This window comes from Pagrus pagrus (assembly GCF_965226575.1).
Source record: "Pagrus pagrus genome assembly, chromosome: 23".
Taxonomy (NCBI): Eukaryota; Metazoa; Chordata; class Actinopteri; order Spariformes; family Sparidae; genus Pagrus; species Pagrus pagrus.
The window spans coordinates 14,762,067-14,777,494 of record NC_140205.1 but is presented as its reverse complement, the minus strand read 5'-3'; the positions used below and the strand labels follow the sequence as shown (position 1 = coordinate 14,777,494).

General features: G+C 41.0%; 1 protein-coding gene across 2 annotated transcripts in view; it reads left to right on the top strand.

Annotated features, from left to right (window-relative positions):
- Nucleotides 1–12,035, top strand: part of LOC311252865 (chemokine-like protein TAFA-5) — a 160,962-nt gene extending 148,927 nt beyond the window's left edge. For both annotated transcript variants that reach the window (XM_084346468.1, XM_084346469.1), the window contains exons 4-5: nt 4,514–4,729; nt 10,693–12,035. In XM_084346468.1, the coding sequence (XP_084202594.1) occupies nt 4,514–4,522 (9 nt within the window). In that variant the 3' untranslated portion in view covers nt 4,523–4,729; nt 10,693–12,035. The remainder of the gene's footprint in view (nt 1–4,513; nt 4,730–10,692) is intronic.
- Nucleotides 12,036–15,428: the final 3,393 nt, after the last annotated feature.

Here is a 15,428-nt window from a genome sequence, read left to right as displayed (position 1 = left end):
ATTAGCGGCGCACCACAGCCGCAGCCGAAAAGGACACATATCAAATAGAGGTGCACTTGTGAAGCTCTAGCACATAATTTATTTCAGGATCAGAAGCCTCGCTGATACAGGGACAAGTTTCTCCTCTAAAGCGTTGACCCGACAGAAAATGAAATCCTTCAGATGGACCACATCTAGCTCTGAGACTGTAAATGAGCTCCTTCGGTTCACTTAAGTGTATTAATGAAACAATAAAATGCACATGGACACTCTGCTGCAAGTCCATGAGTAATTATTTTATTTGGTTTCTTTTTTTATCCGACTACATAAAACCAGATGTCTGCCAAAACGCATACCAATGAGGACATAAAAATGATAAAACATCACTTACAGAGATACGGGCCTGTAAGATCTGTCAAAACAGGCCTGATGTAACCAAATGTCCAAGTGTTCTGGCAATTTAACGTTCAATGAAGTCTGACCCTGAACAGCAATTGTCCAGATGCACGCAGCTTGGCGATAGCATAGCTTAGCAACACAGCCTTGAGCACCAAATGACATCACCAGTGCAAGATGGCAGACACAGTTGGAGGAAGTGGAGACGCACTGTCCATCTTTATGTACAGTAAATAGACTGTACTAAGTGCAATGCTTGGTATCTCAAGAGTTTCAAGCGTAGTGTCTTGTTTTAAAGCCTTTCCAAAGGCCAAACACATGAGAGCAAAAGTACAGGGAATGGATTTAAACTGTGTTTATCTGCTCTATATGGAGCAAACATTAGCATCTCCTGCTAACTAGGCTACTATGTACAGCAGTAACCTAGCCTTATTTCAAAAAGCAAAGGGTATTGAATGAGAAAACTAGCCTACAACATTTAGTGGGGTTACGGGTTACTTTAGAAAACTCTTTACGGTTGTAAAATTGTTTGGGGTATAGCGATAGAACAATATCTGTCCTCTGTATTTGACTTGGGTTAGCATTATAAATGTAGCCTCTGTCAAACTCATCATTTATGTTTCCTTCTTTAGGCTAGTTCTCTTCTCCACAGAAAAATGACATATAGTCTTTGGAAAAACAGCTTTTTAAATTTGAAATCACACAACAATTCAAATCATTTTTTATTTACGATACTGTTATAGGCATCTAGGGCTAACTAGCTCTAGCTCCTAATGGCTATTATGTGGATCATCTGGTGATGCTTGGTACACGTAGGCTAGCTCTTAACCTCAGTCTGTTAGCATGATATCACACTGTATATGTAGTCATCACGCGTGTATTTCAGAATCTTTGGCAGGGTTTACGTCTTAAACTTATGATTAAAGCTCGACAGGTTTAGCAAATGTACCTACAGGAGACAGGTAGAGGAGAACAAACCATCAACCTTACAGTGAGCTGATTTCAACGTTCAATTTATTACCTATAGATTTAAATTAAAGCACTACGTTTATATGACAACTGCCTTTTGTAGTCTTTGGTAACAAAGCAACAAATGTGATACTCATAAATAGCGAGAAAGTCTGCTGTTTTCTGACCTACAGTGCAATAGCAATATTTACATCTCGGATAAACTAACACATGATGGTGGCTGGGTAATATTCACAGCGTGAATGGTCCATAAAAAAAGCCCATCAACAAAACTCGCCAGATCAAGGAACATTTCGCAGCAACCAGGGGTTAATTTCTCGCTCCCAATATACTTTTCCTCCCTCCATGATGCTAAGTGATTTGAATATACATTTTATCACACAGTCAAATGCCGCCTTTGCTGCCGTTCCAAAGCGCTCTGTTTTGGCAAAGCGATATGTAGTCTCAGCAGTCATCTCCTATACCTCCTTCCCTCACTGAAAGGCTTGCTGCTGTCTCTCTCCAGAGAGGAGGATGCTCCGCGTTGTGCCCTCCACCATTTTAGACTGGCAGATGAAACGGCACGAGGAGCTCTCTCTCTGCGTGTGCCGATGCGGGGAGCTCGGCGAGAAAGAGGGAGAGTGAGTGCACCATTAGAGAGAGAAAAGCGAAATCACCTCAGGTTATCTGACGGCTTTTGTGACAGCCTGATAAGGCGGGATTCAAAACAGAGACAGCACAAGCGGCGTGGGGAGGAAAAAAAAGAGCAGTGTGAGTGAAAGACATTGAAGCAGTCAGACGAGCGGCGGCATAAAACATTATTCAAGTCATTTTCAGTTGGCGTGCATCAAGCGGCGGCTCTTAAGCCTCTAAGTGCCTGTAAGTTCGGAGGAAAGGACACTGCTTTGAAAAGTAAGTTATAATTGCTGAAAATCCAACTGTCAGGAGGATTTTTTTTTTTTGAAGGCTGCCATGCTGTTTACACGGCATCCAATAGTGCGTGCATGCTTTAGCCAGGGTTTTCAAGTCATTTATACACAGCAGCTCACTGAAAAAGTGCATCTGTTATCCTGAAATCCAGTCAAATGGATCTCCTCGTCTCGTCGAGCGCCGCGCTTCTCCTATTCAATCATACAGCACTCATACAGCATTTTCAAACAAAGCAGGAGACAGTGAGTCAGAATGTGGAAAACACACCCGAAACAACCGAGATGACTGAAAATCCTTTTAATGTCCAACTAGGTCTTAATCATACGTTTCATTAGCTTGGCTCTGAATGGGGTATTTAGCCCGTGAATGGAGTGCTATGAGCAGAAGTGGCACCTACTGAGAGAAAGACTGTGATTACTGTAATCAAGATGTTTTCAGCGTGAAGAGAAGAGAAGAGCAGAGAAGAAGACAGAAAAAGGAGGAAAGAAAGATAAAGACGACAGGAGTAAGGAAAGAGGAGAGATAAGAGTACAGGAGGGACAATGTATACTGGTTCGTCTGCAAGTGAAGACGGAATAAGGAAATTACTATTACTGGGGGGAAGACTGTAATCACTGTGATCAAGACTTTTTCAGTGAGAAGAGTAGTAGACAGAAAAACAAAGAAAGAAAAATAAAGACGACAGGAGTAAGGAAAGAGGAGCGATAAGAGTACAGGAGGGACAATGTACTGTAAACTGCTACCTCTGCATGTGAGGAAAGAATGAGGAAACATGTTTGAACATGAGTATAATGCTTGATAACAAGCTTATGTATGTCCATATGCATATTTCATACACTCTGGAGGTATGTGCTTGGAGATGAAGGCTGTTATCGTCCTCACACAAACAGCCCTTCTTTACAATGGTTGCAGTTTACACATAACGATCCCCAGGCCAGTCTGTGTCTCCCTGTAAGCTTCTAGAGTATTTATGCGTTTATACATCAGCCAGTGACAGCATGTGTTCGGCACAATATGAAAAAGCTCTTTCGAACAGGGTTTGTAAGCCAATCCTGAGGGCCTCCCTTCCTCCTCCCATCACTTTCTTTCCGCTTCTTCTTCTTCTCTCCGTGGAGAGGTCGGGCATGATGGGATCCCCCAAAGCCCCACCATCGCCACGTCCCCCCCTGCAGTTCTGGGTCGGTACCGGCCTTGGTAATTGATCCCTCTGGGCCCTCTAGGCACATCCAACAGTGGGTTGAACAGAATCACCGCTAAGAAGACAGCTGCTTGGCCACCCCAGACAAGCCGAGAGAATGGGAGAAGAAAAAGAGGCCCTTTTGCTGTTAACCATTAACTCTGTCTGCCAGCTCCCTTCTAGAGGGAGCCAAGTCAGCACATCATCTCTGCTTGGAAAATACCAAGTCCTCCATTTTGAGAAACTGGGAAATACACTGGGATTCATACCAAGAGAGACTTTTCGCTAGTTTTCTGTTTTTAGATTTTTTCTATCTTAGTTTAACATGCAAACCAATCGTTGGAATGAATGTCAATGTACGTTTTTGCAAACCACGGATATGCTGCACCTTTACCTTTCTTAAGGTACAACATTTTGTGCCAGCCAACCCAGTAAATTTTGAGATATTTCGCTAGATAAGTGTAATTGTTTGCCCATGGAGCCACAAAGAAATGTAAATGGATCACCAAATTCATCAGATTTCATCCTCTGAGGACCAAGACTGTCAAAATCTCATGTCAATCCATCCACTGCTTGTTGAGATATTTCATTTTGGACCAAAGTAGTGTTGGTGCTTAAAGAGGGTATTTTTTGTTGTTACTGTGCTAAACAATAAGGCGTTTAACTACACGATTGAAATAATTATTAATTATTAATGCTTCTATTACTGTTTTATTCCATTTAACAGCTTAACAAGTCAATGTTCATTCAAAGAAATCACTTTGTGTTTTGCTTCCATGTGGGAATCAGACCCTGATTTTCTCCCGCTCGTCTATATTTAACACTACATGTCTCTTTGTGACAAACACAAGCACAGAACAGCTCATCAGGTTTGCACAAAGCCAAAGAGGCACGTTTTCAAGACACCTCAGTGAGACAAATTGTTGATGGTGGTGGTGATGACGGTGGTGTGACTGTGTCTAAATGTGAAAACAAAACACACAACTCTCTTAAAAATAAAGCACTGCATCCTCATTATGAGCTTGATAACCATACCGCCTCCACCTCTCCTCCCTCCCATTTCCTCCCCCTCTCTCCCCCCAGGCTCTATGACGCGACAAGAGTCCCCCTCGACACTCTTGCACTATGGAGAGCATTGATGACCCCTTGACAGACAGCCAAAAACCATCTTGCAACACCACCAACACCACTCTACCAACACCACCACCAACATCACAACAACGCCACCCAAACCCTGGTCCCGCAAAGGCAGGAAGCAACACAAGCAGCTACAGCACAGCACCTCATGGAGGCAGCAAGGTACAACTAAACACCCCAACGTTTATCCTAGTGTGTAGGATTTAGGGGAAATTGATGAATTGAATTGATGTTTTCAACATGTTTTCATTAGTGTATGTTCACCTGAAACTAAGAATTGTTGTGTTTTCATAACTTCAGCATTTTAGCTTGGCTTGGCAAACACTGGTTCTCGAGAGGGCCTTTTATGTTTTTTTCGCATTTTAAGCAGCCACCAAACGGGATTGCTAGCCTAGGAATAATCAGTTGGTTGCAATCTGCAACAAGAACAATAGATGCCACTAAATCCAACACACTGGACCTTGAAGTAATCTTTCAATGTGTGACAGAGGTTCATATAGTTAAGATATTTAAAAAGGGAGATCAGATATATTTTTCAAGGTGATTTATTTGTCATTTTGTATTTGCCATAAACCTAACCAAGTAGTTTTAATGCCTGAACCTGACCAAGTAGTTTTAATGCTTAAACCTAACCAAGTAGTTTTAATGTCTGAACCTGACCAAGTAGTTTTAGTGCCTGAACCTGACCAAGTAGTTTTAATGCTTAAACCTAACCAAGTAGTTTTAATGCCTAAACCTGACCAAGTAGTTTTAATGCTTAAACCTAACCAAGTAGTTTTAATGCCTGAACCTGACCAAGTAGTTTTAATGCCTGAACCTGACCAAGTAGTTTTAGTGCCTTAACCTAACCAAGTAGTTTTAGTGCCTAAACCTAACCCAACCATGACAGTGTTAATAACAGTCCAAATGTCATAATATGTGAACCATTTGTCAGCAAGCTTTATTCTGATTTTTTGGAGTGAGACCATGTCGAACCATAAGGCTGGTTTATCCATATCATTTATCCACTGTTAATTTTCCTTATGTGTTGGCTGATAAATTGTGTAATTAAGTTTCATCCTTCTGGTAGTTTTTTATTTTCTCAGAATCTTATGGAAATATTACACCAATATTATTAGAGCACAAACACATCATCCTCCGGCTTTAGTGCCACATGCAAACAACAGGAAGCTTGGACGTGCATGCAAGCACACACATAAATCCAGACACAACCGTCTGTTTGTTTGATATCTTTACTTGGCTTACTCATCTTTCCATAAGCTCACCAGCTCCCTTGTGTGTGTTTAACTACGGAAAATCCATGTGTGTAGCAATACCAGTAAACCCACCAGTTTATTTTCAGCTTGTTTTTCGCTCTGCTTTATTGGCACGCCTTGTATATCGTCCTTAAAGTATTGTGTCAGATGGCGTCTGTGTGCCGGAATAAAACAAGGCGCCAGACAGACTCTCTGATATTAATGCATGTGATTGGGAAATAGAGAGTAGCCATGTAGTAAATTTAACGTACAGTGCAGTAAAACGGATGAGGCCAAAGTCATAAAAATGCCCGGTTTCTGAAAACCAGGCGCTTCTGTCGGTCAATATTGTCAGCATTTATGGCCCATGTTATCATTCGCTTTTGAGGGGGGGGGAAAAAAATCAGATCCTGCTGCTTTTCAGTCTAGACAGCGAGTCTTCAGTAGATCTGAAATAAAAATAGACAGAGGGTAGAATGCATGCTGTGGCCTGAGATCCTCTCACAGTGCATCACAGGGAAGATTGCCTATTTCCTATCAAAGAAGATTGAGTTTGAACATTTGATCCTATAATATGCTTTTTTCAGTAGTAAACATCCAATCTCATTCATGTAATACATTGTATGTACAGATATGATCTATACATCAATGTGCATCGAGAGACATGTTGCTTGCATCTAAAACAAATCAAATGACATTACTCCTCTCTGATGCCACCGTCGCACAAGTGCTATGTTAAATCTGTTCTGATGTTCCCTCTCGAGCATTAAAGTTCTGATCATATTGTAGAATGCAGATAGTGAGCAGTGTTTGCTTTGATGTTCTGAAGAAATGCAGTATGAAAGGGGTTGATAATGACATAACACCCCAGATAGCTTTGAACTCTCTCTTAATGTGGAATGGGGCCTAGTGTCTGGAGGCCCGTGCATACATGTTCATGTGTTTTGATCTCAGCATCTGCTCCAGGCATTATCCGACTTCACAGCATGTAATGAGCGATTTCCCTTGCCTTATTAACCTGTGAATCATTCCTAACCTACAAGTTCACTTATGAATATTCATCCGGCAGGCTATTGTGCGGGCTTGCGTGCTCCGATCCGAAAGAGCGCTTGCTCGACTGCACAAGACTTACCATTAAGCGGCGAGGGCACGGACTAGTATTAGAAACAAGTATGGCGAGCTGATGCAAAAAGCAGCAGCACTTTTCGGAATGACAGATGAGCAGAAACGGCTTTATTCCATTAGCTGAAGTTTTTGGCAATGTGCAAAGTCATTCAATCATACATCATTTAATCAAACTCCTGAGATTTTGCATTATTCACCTCCGTCGCAGTCTCGATGAGGAGTTCGGAGAGGCAAAGTTGATCAGTTTGCCTTCATGCATGCCCGTTCACACGTTCAACGCGGGTCACTGCACCGTGACATTTCGAAGGGAGTCAGTGAGAGTCCACACACACAGAGGAAATGTCAAGCCTGGGCCATGTGTTCGCCGCTTTGGCTTTAACTCCCAGCTGGAGAGCGACCCCCATATGTATTGTGTATCACTTTCTTTAGGTGCAGCAGATGTGGCTGCATGCACTCTCACTTGAATGCACAGGAAAGCAAATATATGTTCTCATTTATACATCAAAGCGCTCCAGCTTTGCCTAGAGACAGGAAACTCTATGCAATGTCCATAAAATCCAATGTTTTCCTCATCCTCTATTGAACGCTGCTGGGCACGTATCAATATGTATCGAGTGGATCTCCTGCTCGCTCCATAACAAGATAAGTCTGCACAAATTAGATATTAACACAGATGGATTCTCACCTTCTGTTACTGTGACACCTGCAGCTCTTATCAGTGTCACTCAGATTTGTTTAAAGGGGCACTATGTAGAAATTCAAACTCAGAATTTTGATATTTACAATATTGATGAGGTAATAGTACAAACTCACGAATATTTATTTTTTCCATAAGCTGTTAAATAAAATAAGGTCCCAGAACACTGTTTGTGTGGGGTCCGCCACATACAAACAAAATAAAACAGTATGAAATTGTGTTGACCTTTAAAGTCAGTTTGTTTATTCAATTAACTCAGTCATGAGAACAAAGACAGTTTGTTAATGCATAAAAAAATGAAGATCTTGTCCTCTGATAAAAGATTCTTTCCTAAAACTACGCAGTGCTCCTTTAATTCTCTTTCCGGTCTTGTCTGAACAGCCCACTGTGCTCAAAGTTTGTCCGTGTGTTCAACAGCCCGGACGGACTTCCTTCGACTTTGCATTCCTCCTGCACAAAAATGTAAAGTATTCTCTCGCCGTTATAAGATATAAAATAGAGTAATATGGTCGTTTGCTGATAAACCCGAGGTAATAATCACCTAGGGCCTGTGAATTTTATTCATAGGGCAAATTCATCTCGTATTCATCTGACATTCGTTCCTCTTTTTAATAGAAGGCTTGCATTTCCCTGAGATGAGATTTGTGTGTGAGATTTATGGGGAACCATTTGCCACAGTGTGGGTGTGAGAAAAAAGGGAGAGGAACATAGAGAGAATATTACCATGGCAGACACAGACTATGTGGTAGCTTACATAAACAAGACCACTGTGCCAGGCATCTATTTAAATTCATGTGTGTTCCGTTCCTCTCGAGATTTCTAGGTTTCTCTCCTGCCTCCATTTTATCTGCGACCACTCGGCACCGCTGTGATCTCGCCGTGCCCACTAGGAGGCGTCGGCAGAAGGGGGACTGTACTGGGGATTGAACACCTGTTTGGGCAGCGGTCACAGCCGAGCAGTTAGCGCAGTCATGCCCGTGCTTTAAGCTGTTACACCTCCGGGTCATTTCATGCCCAGCTCCAACAAAAACCATGACATTATCTCCATTAAAGCCCCGAGCTCGATGAGATGTTTATTATTCCCACAGTGTCAGACATTGTCATCTGTGATACATGCAAGCGCTCCATACAACACCTGCCCCTTTCATGGCAATTTGCACCCTGTGAAATTATCAAGAGTTCATGATTATGAATTAAGCTTCAGCGGTATTCTTGTAAGGCATCGGCGCCTCTATCAAGTTGGCTGCGTGACTGGCGGGGGCCAGATGGCGAGGAGGCTTCCAGATTTGTCTTTCTGTGGTAGATTAATTGTTTCTCAGTCTCGGCACTGTGAGACCGGCTTTGTTATTGGGTTGCACCCGCTGAAGAATTCTAAATATTTGACTGGCGAAAAACACTTGATTTGACAGAGAGTGAGCTGTATTTGTTTTCCCTCTTCCGATGCTAGCAGAGCGCTGTAATTAACACCTCCATTTGGTAAGGAGCACTGGGTATACACAGTGCTTGTAGTGAGACACAGGAATGATTCTTCCCTAAAAGTAGGATTTTTTTCTTTTTAAAAAGGTGTTCAACATTTTGGGAAAGATGCTAATTTGCTTTGTAACCAAGAATTGGGGATGTGTCTGTTAAATATGAGTTAGCTTAGCATAAAGACTGGAAACAGAGGCTAAACTTTGTTTTTTGTCCAGACTAAACAAATAAGATACAACCTGTTACATCGTGAGCATTAGACTTGTTGGTAGACAGAATTTGTTACCTTCAGACAAAGCTAGGCTAACTGCTTCACCATTGTTATGCTGAGCTAAGCTAGTTTGAGCAGATGTAGTGTGTTGGTACGAGCCTGCCTATGGGCATCTATTTCAGGAAGCAACAGCCACCTCCGAGCTGGCAACCTACACGCTGAAAATAGCAATAACCTGGTCGCTAACAGTATGAACTTAGCAAGCTAGCAGCGCTTACCTTTTTTTTGTATATATATATTTAGCTTACAAAAGTAAGAACGGTATCAATCTTGCCATCTTACTCTTAGCAAGTTTATTCCCTAAAAATGTCAAACAATTTTTTTTAAAACATAGAGAGCAAGCACATTTATAGGTTTCCGCAAGGGAAGATGGCTAGCTTAGCATAAAGGCTGGACGCGAGAGGAAACAGCTAGAAACACTCTAGCTACTGTAGTTTCAACCTTGTTTCCTGTCTTTAAGCTAAGCTAAGCTAGCCGTCCCCTATTTACTGCACAGACACAAGAAATATCAAGCTTGTCATCTTTTTATGAATTGTTAAATATTGAACCATCCATTTAATCCCTGTTTTTAGTAGTAGCATAAAGGGACTAATGCATTAATCATATAACCTTGTGTTGAAAAGCAATAAGACTTGAATCACGCGTCATGTAGCTGTTGGCGAGCAAATAATCGTTTCTACAAATATTGAACAGCTACTTTATTCTTATAATAAAAGGATACCTAAAAAAAGGATACCTAATAAAAGGACGGAAAATGAGAGAGAACAGGTGCGTTTAGACTACAGATTTAATTCAAAAGACCTGAAGGAATTGTTCAGTATTTTGGGAAGTGTGCTTATTAGCCATTTTGCTTGGATGATACATTCTAAATATAAGGCTACAACGAGCAGGTGCTTAGCTTAGCATAAATGCTGGAAACAAGAAAAAACACCGTCCCCTGGCTTCATATGTTTTGGCAAGAAGCAAATAAGCTAATTTCTCAAAATGTTGAACATCTACTTTAAATAAAACAAAAGAATATGAGAGAGCGAGCAGGTGCATTCATACTGCAAAGACAAACTTTAATTTCAAAGACTTTGGTAAATGTCAAATTTCTGAATTGTTAAACAAAAGATTTACTGTGCTTCTGCATGAAGGTGACAGCACATGATCACATTTTCATATCAACGATGTAAAACACAATTCAGTACAAAGACAGTGCAAAGAAGTTGTGTTCTTCAAAAGCAAATTTGCAAATGTGGCTTCTATCAGGAGCTGAGTAGACAGTGACAATGGCTGTGCGCTGTAACAATCCTCTCATGTTTGCTCTGTTCTTGTTGATTCACAGGTCTCATAACACAGCCAGAGACGGGGAAAACCAGGGAGTGACTGTTTGAGGGAGCAAACTCTCCCCTGGACACTGGACAAACCACTCGCTGTAAAACACTGTCTATTTCCTGTGACCGGCTCCTCCGGGCTTGTGACTGCTCCCTCCTGCTATCTGTCGTCGGGTCAAAATGTCGCATCCACCTCCTCTCCACTCTTATCTGCCTGCTCTGTGAAGTTAGCAGCGCCCGCTCGTGCCACGGAGGATCGGACACCTCAGATATCCCATGACTGGTTTTTTGCCTCATCGGAAGTCCTTCTGTTTGAAACTGCTTTGAATGAGGGATTTCCCACATCACATCCCCGGCCGCTGGAGCAGGCGCTCCGGAGCACAGACCGGATCATTACAGACCAGACCCTGTTGCTTCTCGGACCACCTCGCGAGGCCGTTTAAAAAAAAACGAACTGAGTGCGCTCTGCTGTGAATAGGCCTTCTGCTGGAGTGAACCTCCCATATTTTTATAGACCAAAGAGCAAAACAACAAATACGATCATTAAGACGGAGCGGACCATCTGGCAAAGACACGCAGAGACTTTGTGAACTTGCTGTTCGTGTCGCCGCCGACTGCCCTCACAGAGACACGGTGCACAAGTGGACCGATGCAAACTGAACCTCGCATCTGGGGGGACAAAAAGTACCGTACACAATCAAAGGAGTACTTTTAAAACTTTCCAGACATTTTTTTCTCAGACTATGCCCACCACTGTATTTTGGAACTGGAGATATAGGTACTACATACGTATAACTGTGTATCAAAAAAAATTTGCATTTTTCAGTAGCTACGGTTGGGACAGCTTGCAGGATTGTCGCGTTGGTCACGGACGGGGAGCGCAAATCATATCAAAGAGATGATGAATATCTACAGAGAGTATAAATGCTGTTGAGTCTGAAAAGAAGGAGTAAAGAAATGTCATTAAATGTATTTTGAAAGGCCCTAAAAAGTTATATATTTAACAGTTTTATATGTTGTACCTTTGTAGAGAAGCTTATTGGACTTAAAATGTGGTCACAATGGCAGTTTAGTAGGATGTGAACAAATGCTGTTGTTCTCATGACTGCTGGCTCGTAGTCCCAGGTTTTCTGTTCACACCTCAGTAGCCGCTTTCTTTTCATGGTCATCAACGAGTCATTGTCTATCAGATCCATAAATGGAAAAAAAAGGAAAGTGACACAATTTATTGAGGACTGATCTGCAGCCAACTGAACATTGTAAATCTATGGTAGTCAGTGGAAGCCATTGAAATCTGCTAATTTGCTATGATATTGTATTGTACACGGTGTGGAATACTGACTCATTTCCTCTCTATGGGTTTTGATCTCTTAATTTATTTTGTGCTTGTGTTTGTTCGCACAAATCTGGCCTCTCTCCGATAACGGCGGGGAACACAACGAGGAGAGAGCGAGAGAGAGAGAGAGAGAGAGGAAGCTGAGGAAGCGTCGCAGAAGTATTAGAGTCATTTACATACATTTTTTTATCATGAAATATTTTAAGAATAAATTAAATACATGAAAAGAAACGTCCCCTGCACATTCAGATGGTCTTGGTGTTCAAGGTCATCAAAGGGAAAAAAATCCAAATGATCTTATTCTGGCTTGACTGGTATGTGTTCGGTTACCAAGAGACCGAACATGAAAGGGTTCCTTTTCTTTCCCAGGTGATCAGGTGGGTTGATGACCGGATAATTTCTGTCTTAAGTCCTACAGTAGGAGCTCAGTGGGAGAATGTTATTATCTTATTTCTCTGCTCCAAAAGCGAACAGCACTTGTGGTTGTGCAGAGCTCACACAGATGTCAGTAAGGGCGTAACCTCAAAGCCGGAGGCTGCTGGGAAACCAAAATACACTCATCCATCCTTTAACCCCTTAATACTCCTACGAAGCAGCAAAAAGTAAAGGAATTATTTTTGCCTTTCTGATTTCTTTTGGACACTTACAGAAAAAAAAAATCAGGTAACTACACTTTTTTTTTACACCTAAGCTTCCGATAAACCAATACCAAGACATCCATTTACAGCAAAAGCAGCAAATGTGTTGTGTCCATTAAAGGTCCAGTGTGTAGGTGACAGATTTCAACCAACTGAATACCCCTCATCTCAAACTCCACTGGTTGCTAAAAAGAAAAAGAAAAAGTAAAAAAATAAAAAGAAAAAAATAAATGCTAAAGGACTTCTATACAGCCATTGTTTGGTTTGTCCGTTCTGGGCAGCTGTATTAACATGGCAGTGCAACATGGTGGACCCGCTCCCTCTGTAGATCTATATTTCAAATCTGCTAATACATTCCCCAAAAATCCTACACACTGGACCTTTAAAGTGAAATATAATACACTTCTCAGGGCTCCAGACTAACGTTTTACACTGGCTGCACTGGTGCACCTCGAAGAGGAATACATTTGTTCTTGGCAACTGTTAAAAATGTTGTTGCAGGCAATTCTTTTTTTCTGACCTGCTGAATAACAGGGGCACCGGTGCGACCAGTGAAAATGTTTAGTCAGATTTTTGGGTGCGTGTGCGACCAAAATAGTCGCACCCTGGAGCCCTGCGTCCTCATATGAACAAGAGCAATGTGAAAACCTTTTAACCTGCTGTAACATTTTACATGAAACAAACTACAAGATGAATAGATGCAATAAAAACTTAACTGACGGTAATATATAAACACACCGAGAACAAATGAGATCTTTCCGGTTAAGGTGACTTTACTGTCTCCCACTGGAAAAAAAAATTGCTGCATTAAAAACCTAAAATCTCAATAAAAACTCATTACATAAGAACGCATGCACAAACAATATCCTCTATAAAAATCCTTGGACTTGCTCATCTGTTTTTTGGGGAGGAAATCAATCCTTGTTTTGTGGTATTCTACAAAACATTGGTGTGTTGTGTTCAAACACAAGAATACACATGGGTATTTCCCATTCACTTCAATCTGGACACGGTCTTTGAGCAGATGCTGTGCCATCCCCAATGACCTGCGCAGGATCTAGGTATGGGGGTTGTTGGCACATGCTTACGGCCTCGTTGCCACTAGGGGAGTCAGACAACTGCTTACATTAAAATGGGCTTAACATACATTTTAAAATCTAAAAGAATCTCCAATCTGAAATTAATTAATCTTAAATAGATAAGCTTAAATATAAACCCAAATTAATGAGCATAATAGTAATCGTGGCATTTCAGTCATATTTGTTTACCACATATCAAAAATGTGCACATAGGGGTCCTGAAAACTATGTCTGCCTACTATAGTCTTTACCTTTAATCCGGCCCTGCAAGTGATTACAGTGAAGTGTTAGTGTGAGTAAATTTTGCTTGGACAGAAGCAGTAAACATGCGCATTAACTACAATTTATATAATATATGAATACTTAAAAAGTATGTGAGCAAATTTCTGCACAAAGGGTCAATACATTATTCAAGGCAAGTCAAGGCCAGTTTGTTGTATAGTCCAGTGCTACAAAAGGACTCAAAGCGCTCTATTGGTCTGCATCAGCAGTGGTTTCTCATCCAGCACAATGAAAATAAAACAGTATATAAAGCGCTGCAATCCAAAGAAAGACTCTTTTAACATGCTTTGTGACGTCGGAAGTATCGGTGAGAAATGTATGTTATAAAGACAAACCAGAGCTGCAACAGTTAATAAGTGATTAAACCATGAAAGGAGCTCCTATCATGACTGACAGAGGCTGAGAGGAGCGCCACACAATAACAGATCGTATGAGAGAGAGAATGTCAGCTGAAGGCATTAATCCATATAAGCACGCAATTATACATTCCACACAACTGTTTTGTACAATGATGAATGCTGTCATGAGGTTTTCCAATACAGTTTTCAAGGGCTATTGAGTTGACTTCGGTGGATGACACTTGCAATAATAATGACTGTACGACTATAGTATATGCTCCATAGTGGATCGTAGCTCATTATGACAAGCGAGCGGACAATTCAGCTGCAACGTGAGACAATTTAAATGTATTTTATTTAACTTATATTTCATTTTTAAATCCACTTCTTGTGATGCAGCTACATTTTTCAGATACTATGCAGATACTATAAGACAGCTTAAACAATATAATGTGACTGTCCGGGGAAAGATAGTTGATTGTTGAGTCAAAACCCCAATCGTCAAATACTGAGTGACTTTTAAGGAGACCTCTGGCCAATTTCCAGCTGTGACTGTGGCGTCCAAAGCAGGTATTTTAAGACAAATCATGATCAGTTCCTCACCCTAATCAAGTGTTTTCACGCCTAAACCTAACCAGACCATAAGCACACAGTTGTCACCGCATAAAACTGAAAATTGAACCTGAAAAAATGTATAGTTGCTACATTCATTCTGGTGATTGGGTTGCAAAGTGTCACCTCATGTATTTAATCACCTGGGATTGAGTACGGAAGCCCTGAAGGGCAAACGAGGAAATTCTTTTTCCGAGGATACAGTCTGAGTGAAATTATTTTCTCTCCTTAAAAATAATAACCTTTCTAAATTCCTTAATTTTTTTTTATAATCTGTAAAAACACATGAAAAAACCTGCAGGGTGGAATTTTTTTTTTTTTTTTTCCTTTTATAAAAGATTATAAACTTAACTGGGTTTAACTGGACCCTCAGGCATCAGTAGATAGAACTCAACAATCGATGCTTTTCTTCAAGAACGTTATATTTTGTTGCTTTAATTCCTAATTAATTAGGTAAGTGAA